Genomic DNA, 9,551 nt, shown 5'->3' with positions numbered 1-9,551 from the left:
TTTTTCCACTTACAAAGCATGTAGAAGTCTGTAATTTTTATCATAGGTACTCTTTTTTAAGTAATTAATTAGCATTTTATTGCATGACATAAGTATGTGATACATCAAAAAAGCAGAACTTATTATTTGGTAAAGAAACCTTTGTTTGCAATTACAGAGAACATTTCCTGTAGTTCTTGACCAGGTTTGCTCATACTGCAGCAGGGATTTTGGCCCACTCCTCCATACAGACCTTCTCCAGATCCTTTCGGGGCTGTCGCTGGGCAATACAGACTTTCAGCTCCCTCCAAAGATTTTCCATTAGGTTCTCATTAGTTGCCCTGGCTGCGTGTTTCGGGTCGTGGTCATACTGGAAGACCCAGCCACGGCCCATCTTCAATGCTCTTACTGAGGGATGAAGGTTGTAGGCCAAGATCTCGAACTGTAGTTCTGGGCTGATCCCTCACCTTCCTCATGATCATTGATGCCCCACAAGGTGAGATCTTGCATGGAGCCCCAGACCGAGGGAGATTGACTGTCATCTTGAACTTCTTAAATTTTCTAATAATTGCGCCAACAGTTGTTGCCTTCTCACCAAGATGCCAGCCTATTGTCCTGTAGCCCATGTATTTATTCATATAATAAATACAAATATATTAATATTATTTGTAGTTATTTAACAAAGTAAACAACCACATTAGAAAATTCTCGGTCAAAATGGCAAACATTTTCTAATTCAATACAAAAAAGGTCACATTCATGTTTTTTTTATGTTTTCGTATAGAGACGTACAGGAAGTATGTTTCTACAAGCCTGTCTGATTTTAGACATCCTAACTCCATACACAACAGGATTTAAAAGGGGCTGACACATCAGGAAATACACCGAAATAATTGTTTGAAGTACAGGTGGAAAGGTTTGCAAAGGCTTATCAAATCTGCTCTGGAGCAGATTTATTAGGCAGCCAAAGGAGAAGTTAAGCAGTGATGCCAGATGAGGAGTACAGGTGCTGACTGCTTTCTGTCGAGTCTCAGTGGAAGATTTCAAACAAATAGTCAAAATCTTAATATATGAGAAAATAATTGTAAATAACGGGACAGCCAAAAACAAAACAAGACCACAGAGTCCATAGATATTTTTGACAGTTATATCAGGAGCAGAACAGGCTAGTTTCACTACAAGGAAGTTGTCACAGTACACTTTTTCTATTACATTCCCACACAATTTTAAATGAATAGTTAAAGACAAAAGTATAATGTTATGAATACAAATCAACAACCATATTACACATGAAGAAATGCACACCATCTTTGGTGTCATCAGGACATTATACTGTAGTGGATAACATATAGCAAGATACCTGTCATAGGACATGACAGCTAAATTACTGAATTCAATTGCTCCATACGAATATATACAAAAAATCTGTAGATAACAGTACATAGTGGAAATTGAATGGTCATCTGAAACCAAATTAATCATTAGAGCAGGAAACAAAGCAGTGCTTCCATACAAGTCATTTACAAACAAAATACACAGAAACAGATACATGGGTTTGTGAAGTCTTCTCTCCATACATATGACCACAATAAGTAATGTGTTGGCAAACAATATAGAGATGTATAACACAGTTATTAGAATGAAAAACAAGAATTTTAGTGGTCCAGTGTCATTATATCCAGCTAGTATAAATGACAAGAATTGGGTCGAGTTAATCATTTTTCTTATAGTAACTACATCTATTAGTAGATATTTACTTCACTGGACAAGTGTCTATAAGGTAAATGACCAACATGATGACAGGGTTAACGTCCATAGGTTGAAACATTGTCACCTGGACTTAATGAACAATGAGTAGAACCTTCAGCAGTTTCCACATATGAGTGAAGTCAACACCTGATGTAGTCCAATAATATTATTATGTAAAATAACAAATTCAATTGACTTCCAGACTCACCACTCTCTAAAAGTATATCTGCTATCACTCCAATCAAAGTATGCAATCCTCTTTTTTAAATGCTGTAAAAAAAGGTCAGTTACTAAGCAGTGTAACTCCACACCAGAGACCAGAGTTCAATAAATGTATCCACCTTTCTCATGAGTGACCTCAGACTCAAAATGAAGAGTAGAGTGAAGAGAATGAACACGATTTAAGTCAAAAACAGGTAGTAAGTGTGTATCAGGTAGTAAGCATAAAACATGTAGTAATTCTTTATTAGCCTACAGTATATTCTGTGTCAGTGGTCTGTTCCCCAGTAAACTAATGTCACATCACTGAACTTTTATACCTTATGAAGGAAGAAACACACAGTGGTGTTGTTTTTCCAGATCAACTGTTCAGCAGGTCCTCCCTCGCATGTTGCCTGTCACCTGGGAATTCTTTACAGTATTATGTTTAGGTAGTCTTTGACATAGCCTGTATTTATGATTTAATCTTCATTTATATGTAATTGACATCAACAGAAATGCAATTAATCGTGTAAATACCTCAGAGCTCAGTATTTTATTATCTATTTATTTTGTAGCTTACCATTTATCTCATCGTGTTTCCAGTGCTTTAACCTGTTTAGCTTCCACTGCTTGTCTGCAGTGGGATACAAAGCGTTCTGCTGCCGCTGATATGTTTCAGGTCTCAGTAAAATAATTAATTTCTCTGAGTAGGAAATACTATTGTTCCATGTAACACAAATTTGTTTTGTGAACAAATGGTTAGCATTTCTTAGCTAGTAACTGTGAGTTAGTAACTAGATGTGATGATTTTCACGAAGCAGCTGCCAGAGAAGACATGCTGACAGACCGAGATTCTATAATAGTCATTTGCATTTGTGGACAATATGTTTAAAACCTACTCTAGCTTGCTTTAATAAGTACTCTAGCAGTACTTATTGTGGTACTGTAAGCAGTACCACGTGTATTGTGGTACTGCTTACAGTACCATAATACACGTCGGCTCAGCCTGTGACATCGCTACACCCTCAGCATTCGAACTCTCCCTCCTAATGGCCGACGGCCGGGAATGACGGTTTCCCCTTTCCTCTGTAAGCACTTCTTTGTGTGACACTAGTAGCACTCTTTTGACCATGCCTCTGACAAGTCTAGCACACCCCTTTTGTATTGTATTGTAATGTTATATGCAAAAATTGTTTTTTATGAACAAATGGGAAGCATTTCTTAGCTAGTAACTGTGAGTTAGTAACTAGATAGCAAAAAACATCCAGTATGCGGCAGTCCTGTGGGCAAAAATGCCTTGTTGATGCTAGAGGTCAGAGGAGAATGGGCCGACTGATTCAAGCTGATAGAAGAGCAACTTTGACTGAAATAACCACTCATTACAACCGAGGTATGCAGCAAAGCATTTGTGAAGCCACAACACGCACAACCTTGAGGCGGATGGGCTACAACAGCAGAAGACCCCACCGGGTACCACTCATCTCCACTACAAATAGGAAAAAGAGGCTACAATTTGCACGAGCTCACCAAAATTGGACAGTTGAAGACTGGAAGAATGTTGCCTGGTCTGATGAGTCTCGATTTCTGTTGAGACATTCAGATGGTAGACTCAGAATTTGGCGTAAACAGAATGAGAACATGGATCCATCATGCCTTGTTACCACTGTGCAGGCTGGTGGTGGTGGTGTAATGGTGTGGGGGATGTTTTCTTGGCACACTTTAGGCCCCTTAGTGCCAATTGGGCATTGTTTAAATGCCACGGCCTACCTGAGCATTGTTTCTGACCATGTCCATCCCTTTACGACCACCATGTACCCATCCACTGATGGCTACTTCCAGCAGGATAATGCACCATGTCACAAAGCGCCAATCATTTCAAATTGGTTTCTTGAACATGACAATGAGTTCACTGTACTGAAATGGCCCCCACAGTCACCAGATCTCAACCCAATAGAGCATCTTTGGGATGTGGTGGAATGGGAGCTTCGTGCCCTGGATGTGCATCCCACAAATCTCCATCAACTGCAAGATGCTATCCTATCAATATGGGCCAACATTTCTAAAGAATGCTTTCAGCACCTTGTTGAATCAATGCCATGTAGAATGAAGGCAGTTCTGAAGGCGACAGGGGGTCAAACAAAGTATTAGTATGGTGTTCCTAATAATCCTTTAGGTGAGTGTATGTACCATTTGTAAAGAAAACACGAGTGAGCAGGCCAAACACGTGTTTTTTTCCTTATGGGATTCACATTCTTCTGTGGGTCATAACAGAATGGCACAGAACATGGCAACAAAGAAAAATATTTACTGCCCCCTGTTCAAAAGTCTGCATACCCTTAGAACTTAATAATGTGTATTGCCCTCTGTAGCATCAATGACTGAAACATGGTGCATTCATCTTGACATCAATTCCTCATGCCTTTAGAGCGCACCCCCACCCCCAAAAACATCAGTGAGACACCATCATGCTTCACAGTGGGGATGGTATTTTGTTCACTATAGGCCTTGTTGACCCCTCTTTTGTGACCATAAAGCTCTATTTTGTTCTCGTCACTCCAAATTACAGTGTGCCAGAAGCTTTGAGGCTTGTCAAGGTGTTGTCAAACATATTGTATCCGGGCTTTTTTGTGGCATTGGGGCAGTAAAGGCTTCTTTCTGGCAACTCGACCTTGCAGCTCATTTTTGTTCAAATATTGTCGTATTGTGCTTTTTGAAACAACCACACTGTCTTTTTCCAGAGCAGCCTGTATTTCTCCTGAGGTTACCTGTGGGTTTTTCTTTGTAACCCGAACAATTCTTCTGGCAGTTTTAGCTGAAATCTTTCTTGGGCTACCTGACCTTGGCTTGGCATCAAGAGATCCTTGAATTTTCCACTTCTTAATACTGACTTTTGATATCTTTTGATATTCTTTTCCGTCATTATATTGTTCCATTACCTTGTTATGCAAGTCTTTTGACAGTTATTTTCTGCTCCCATTGGTTCAGTATCTAGACTGCTCAGTGCATCCATGTGAGAGCTAACAAACTAATTTACTAATTTCCTGCCTGTTGGGCCCTGTCCGGGGCCTCCCCCGGATAGGGCCACAGTGTCTCTGGACCTCCCTGTCTCAGCCCCAAGGTCTTACGCTGCTATATTATTGTGCTGACCCTTGAGTAGGGTCAGTTCTCCTTCTCCACTATATGATGATTTTTAAATAATTAATTTGCATTTTATTGCATGACATAAGCATTTGATCACCTACCAACCAGTAAGAATTCTGGCTCTCACAGACCTTTTAGTTTTTCTTTAAGAAGCTCTCCTGTTCCCCACTCATTACCTGTATTAACTGCACCTGTTTGAACTCGTTACCTGTATAAAAGACACAATGGCCAAGACTATGAGGCTGTGTAAGGACATCAGGGATAAAATTGTAGACCTGCACAAGGCTGAGATGGGCTACAGGACAATAGGCAAGCAGTTTAATGACAAGGCAACAACTGTTGGCGCAATTATTAGAAAATGGAAGAAGTTCAAGATGACGGTCAATCTCCCTCAGTCTGGGGCTCCATGCAAGATCTCACCTAGTGGGGCATCAATGGTCATGAGGAAGGTGAGGGATCAGCCCAGAACACGGCAGGAACTGATCAATGACCTGAAGAAAATTGGGACCACAGTTTCAAAGAAAACCATTAGTAACACACTACGCCGTCATGGATTAAAATCCTGCAGCGCACGCAAGGTCCCCCTGCTCAAGCCAGCGCATGTCCAGGCCTGTCTAAAATTTGCCAATGACCATCTGGATGATCCAGAGGAGGAATGGGAGAAGGTCATGTGGTCTGAAGGATCTGGAGAAGGTCTTTATGGAGGAGTGGGCCAAAATCCCTGCTGCAGTGTGTGCAAACCTGTTCAAGAACTACAGGAAACTTATGATCTCTGTAATTGCAAACAAAGGTTTCTGTACCAAATAATAAGTTCTGCTTTTCTGTTGTATGAAATACTTATGTCATGCAATAAAAAGCAAATTAATTACTTAAAAATCATACACACACCCCTCCAAGAACTGCCACCTTAACGTGGTGGAGGGGTTTGAGTACCCGAGTGACCCTAGGAGCTATGTTGTCTGGGGCTATATGCCCCTGGTAGGGTCTCCCAAGGCAAACAGGTCTTAGGCGACGGGTCAGACTAAGAGCGGTTCAAAACCCCTTAATGAAGAATAACATTTTGAGTACCGTGACGTCGCCCGGTATGGCGCAGCCGGGGCCCCACCCCGGAGCCAGGCCCGGGGTTGGGGCTCATTGCGAGCGCCTGGTGGCCGGGCCTTCCCCCATGGGGCCCGGCCGGGCTCAGCCCGAACGGGTGACGTGGGGCCGCCCTCCCGTGGGCTCACCACCCACAGGAGGGACCATAAGGGGCCGGTGCAAAGAGGATCGGGCGGCAGTCGAAGGCAGGGGCCTAGACAACCCGATCTCTGGACACAGAAACTGGCTCTAGGGACGTGGAATGTCACCTCGCTGGCGGGGAAGGAGCCTGAGTTAGTGCGTGAGGTTGAGAGGTTCCGATTAGAGGTAGTCGGGATCACCTCTACGCACGGCTTGGGCTCTGGAACCACACTCCTTGAGAGAGGATGGACTCTTCACCACTCTGGAGTTGCCCATGGTGAGAGGCGGCGGGCTGGTGTGGGTTTGCTCATAGCTCCCCAGCTCTGCCGCCATGTGTTGGAGTTTACCCCGGTGAACGAGAGGGTCGTTTCCCTGCGCCTACGGGTCGGGGATAGGTCTCTCACTGTTGTTTGTGCCTACGGGCCGAACCGCAGTGCAGAGTACCCGACCTTCTTGGAGTCTCTGGGAGGGGTGCTGGAAAGTGCTCCGACTGGGGACTCTATTGTTCTACTGGGGGACTTCAACGCCCACGTGGGCAACGACAGTGACACCTGGAGGGGCGTGATTGGGAGGAACGGCCCCCCTGATCTGAACCCGAGTGGTGTTCAGTTATTGGACTTCTGTGCTAGTCACAGTTTGTCCATAACGAACACCATGTTCAAGCATAAGGGTGTCCATCAGTGCACGTGGCACCAGGACACCCTAGGCCGCAGGTCGATGATCGACTTTGTTGTCGTCTCATCTGACCTGCGGCCGTATGTCTTGGACACTCGGGTGAAGAGAGGGGCGGAGCTGTCAACTGATCACCACCTGGTGGTGAGTTGGATCCGATGGTGGGGGAGGAAGCTGGACAGACTCGGCAGGCCCAAGCGTACTGTAAGGGTCTGCTGGGAACGTCTGGCCGAGTCTCCTGTCAGAGAGATCTTTAACTCCCACCTCCGGCAGAGCTTCGACTGGATCCCGAGGGAGGTTGGAGATATTGAGTCCGAGTGGACCATGTTCTCCACCGCCATTGTCGAAGCGGCCGCTCGGAGCTGTGGCCGTAAGGTCTCCGGTGCCTGTCGAGGCGGCAATCCCCGAACCCGGTGGTGGACACCGGAAGTAAGGGATGCCGTCAAGCTGAAGAAGGAGTCCTATCAGGCCTGGTTGGCTTGTGGGACTCCTGAGGCAGCTGACGGGTACCGACAGGCCAAGCGGGCTGCAGCCCGGGTGGTTGTGGAGGCAAAAACTCGGGCCTGGGAGGAGTTCGGTGAGGCCATGGAGAAGGACTATCGGCTGGCCTCGAAGAGATTCTGGCAAACCATCCGGCGCCTCAGGAGAGGGAAACAGTGCCCTACCAACGCTGTTTACAGTAGAGGTGGGCAGCTGTTGACCTCAACTGAGGATGTCGTCGGGCGGTGGAAGGAGTACTTCGAGGATCTCCTCAATCCCGCTGACATGTCTTCCATTGAGGAAGCAGAGGATGAGGGCTCAGTGGTGGACTCGTCCATCACCCGGGCTGAAGTCACAGAGGTGGTCAAGAAACTCCTCGGTGGCAAGGCACCGGGGGTGGATGAGATCCGCCCTGAGTACCTCAAGTCTCTGGATGTTGTGGGGCTGTCTTGGTTGACACGCCTGTGCAACATCGCGTGGCGGTCGGGGACAGTGCCTCTGGGATGGCAGACCGGGGTGGTGGTCCCTCTTTTTAAGAAGGGGGACCGGAGGGTGTGTTCCAACTATAGGGGGATCACACTTCTCAGCCTTCCCGGGAAAGTCTATGCCAGGGTTCTGGAGAGGAGAATACGGCCGATAGTAGAACCTCGGATTCAGGAGGAACAGTGTGGTTTTCGTCCGGGCCGTGGAACACTGGACCAGCTCTATACCCTCTACGGGGTGTTGGAGGGTTCATGGGAGTTTGCCCAACCAATCCACATGTGTTTTGTGGATTTGGAGAAGGCATTCGACTGTGTCCCTCGCGGCATCTTGTGGAGGGTGCTTGGGGAATATGGGGTCCTGGGTCCTTTGCTAAGGGCTGTCAGGTCCCTATACAACCGAAGCAGGAGCTTGGTCCGCATTGCCGGCAGTAAGTCAGACTTGTTCCCAGTGCATGTTGGACTCCGGCAGGGCTGCCCTTTGTCACCGGTTCTGTTTGTAATTTTTATGGACAGAATTTCTAGGCGCAGCCAGGGGCCGGAGGGTGTCAGGTTTGGGGACCACACGATTTCGTCTCTGCTCTTTGCAGATGATGTTGTCGTGTTGGCCCCTTCTAACCAGGACCTTCAGCATGCACTGGGACGGTTTGCAGCCGAGTGTGAAGCGGTGGGGATGAAAATCAGTACCTCCAAATCCGAGGCCATGGTCCTCAGTCGGAAAAGGGTGGCTTGCCCACTTCAGGTTGGTGGAGAGTGCCTGCCTCAAGTGGAGGAGTTTAAGTATCTAGGGGTCTTGTTCACGAGTGAGGGAAGGATGGAACGGGAGATTGACAGACGGATCGGTGCAGCTTCTGCAGTAATGCAGTCGATGTATCGGTCTGTCGTGGTGAAGAAAGAGCTGAGCCGCAAGGCGAAGCTCTCGATTTACCAGTCAATCTACGTTCCTACTCTCACCTATGGTCATGAGCTTTGGGTCATGACCGAAAGGACAAGATCCCGGATACAGGCGGCCGAAATGAGTTTTCTCCGCAGGGTGGCTGGGCGATCCCTTAGAGATAGGGTGAGAAGCTCGGTCACCCGGGAGGAGCTCAGAGTAGAGCCGTTGCTCCTCCACATCGAGAGGGGTCAGCTGAGGTGGCTTGGGCATCTTTTTCGGATGCCTCCGGAACGCCTTCCTGGGAAGGTGTTCCGGTCCCATCCCACCGGGAGGAGACCCCGGGGAAGACCTAGGACACGCTGGAGGGACTATGTCTCCCTGCTGGCCTGGGAACGCCTCGGTGTCCCCCCGGAAGAGCTAGAGGAAGTGTCTGGGGAGAGGGAAGTCTGGGCATCCCTGCTTAGACTGCTGCCCCCGCGACCCGGCCCCGGATAAGCGGTAGAAGATGGAAAAATCATACAACGTGATTTTCTGGATTTTTGTTTTAGATTCCATCTCTCACAGTTGAAGACTTCCACATGCTTTGTAAGTGGGAGAACCTACAAAAACCTGCAAAAATGCTTTCTAAAGCATTTGAGGCTTTTTCAAATTGTGCCATAAATCAGTTCATTCTCTCAGCTTTTGAACTCACTGTACAGTGGCATAACCTGCTGGTCATGAACAAATAACACATGTTTAATGTTTCTATATATGTC

The 9,551-nt window shown here is 46.6% G+C and overlaps 1 protein-coding gene across 1 annotated transcript; it reads right to left on the bottom strand.

Annotated features, from left to right (window-relative positions):
* Positions 1-747: 747 nt before the first annotated feature.
* LOC114839537 (olfactory receptor 11A1-like) lies at positions 748-1,698 on the bottom strand. Its single transcript, XM_029121198.1, has one exon. It carries the CDS (start codon positions 1,696-1,698, stop codon positions 748-750), a length of 951 nt encoding a protein of 316 aa, XP_028977031.1.
* Positions 1,699-9,551: the final 7,853 nt, after the last annotated feature.

This window comes from Esox lucius, chromosome 7, assembly GCF_011004845.1.
Source record: "Esox lucius isolate fEsoLuc1 chromosome 7, fEsoLuc1.pri, whole genome shotgun sequence".
Taxonomy (NCBI): Eukaryota; Metazoa; Chordata; class Actinopteri; order Esociformes; family Esocidae; genus Esox; species Esox lucius.
Note: the sequence above shows the minus strand (reverse complement) of the source record. Positions and strands in the feature narration are given on the sequence as shown.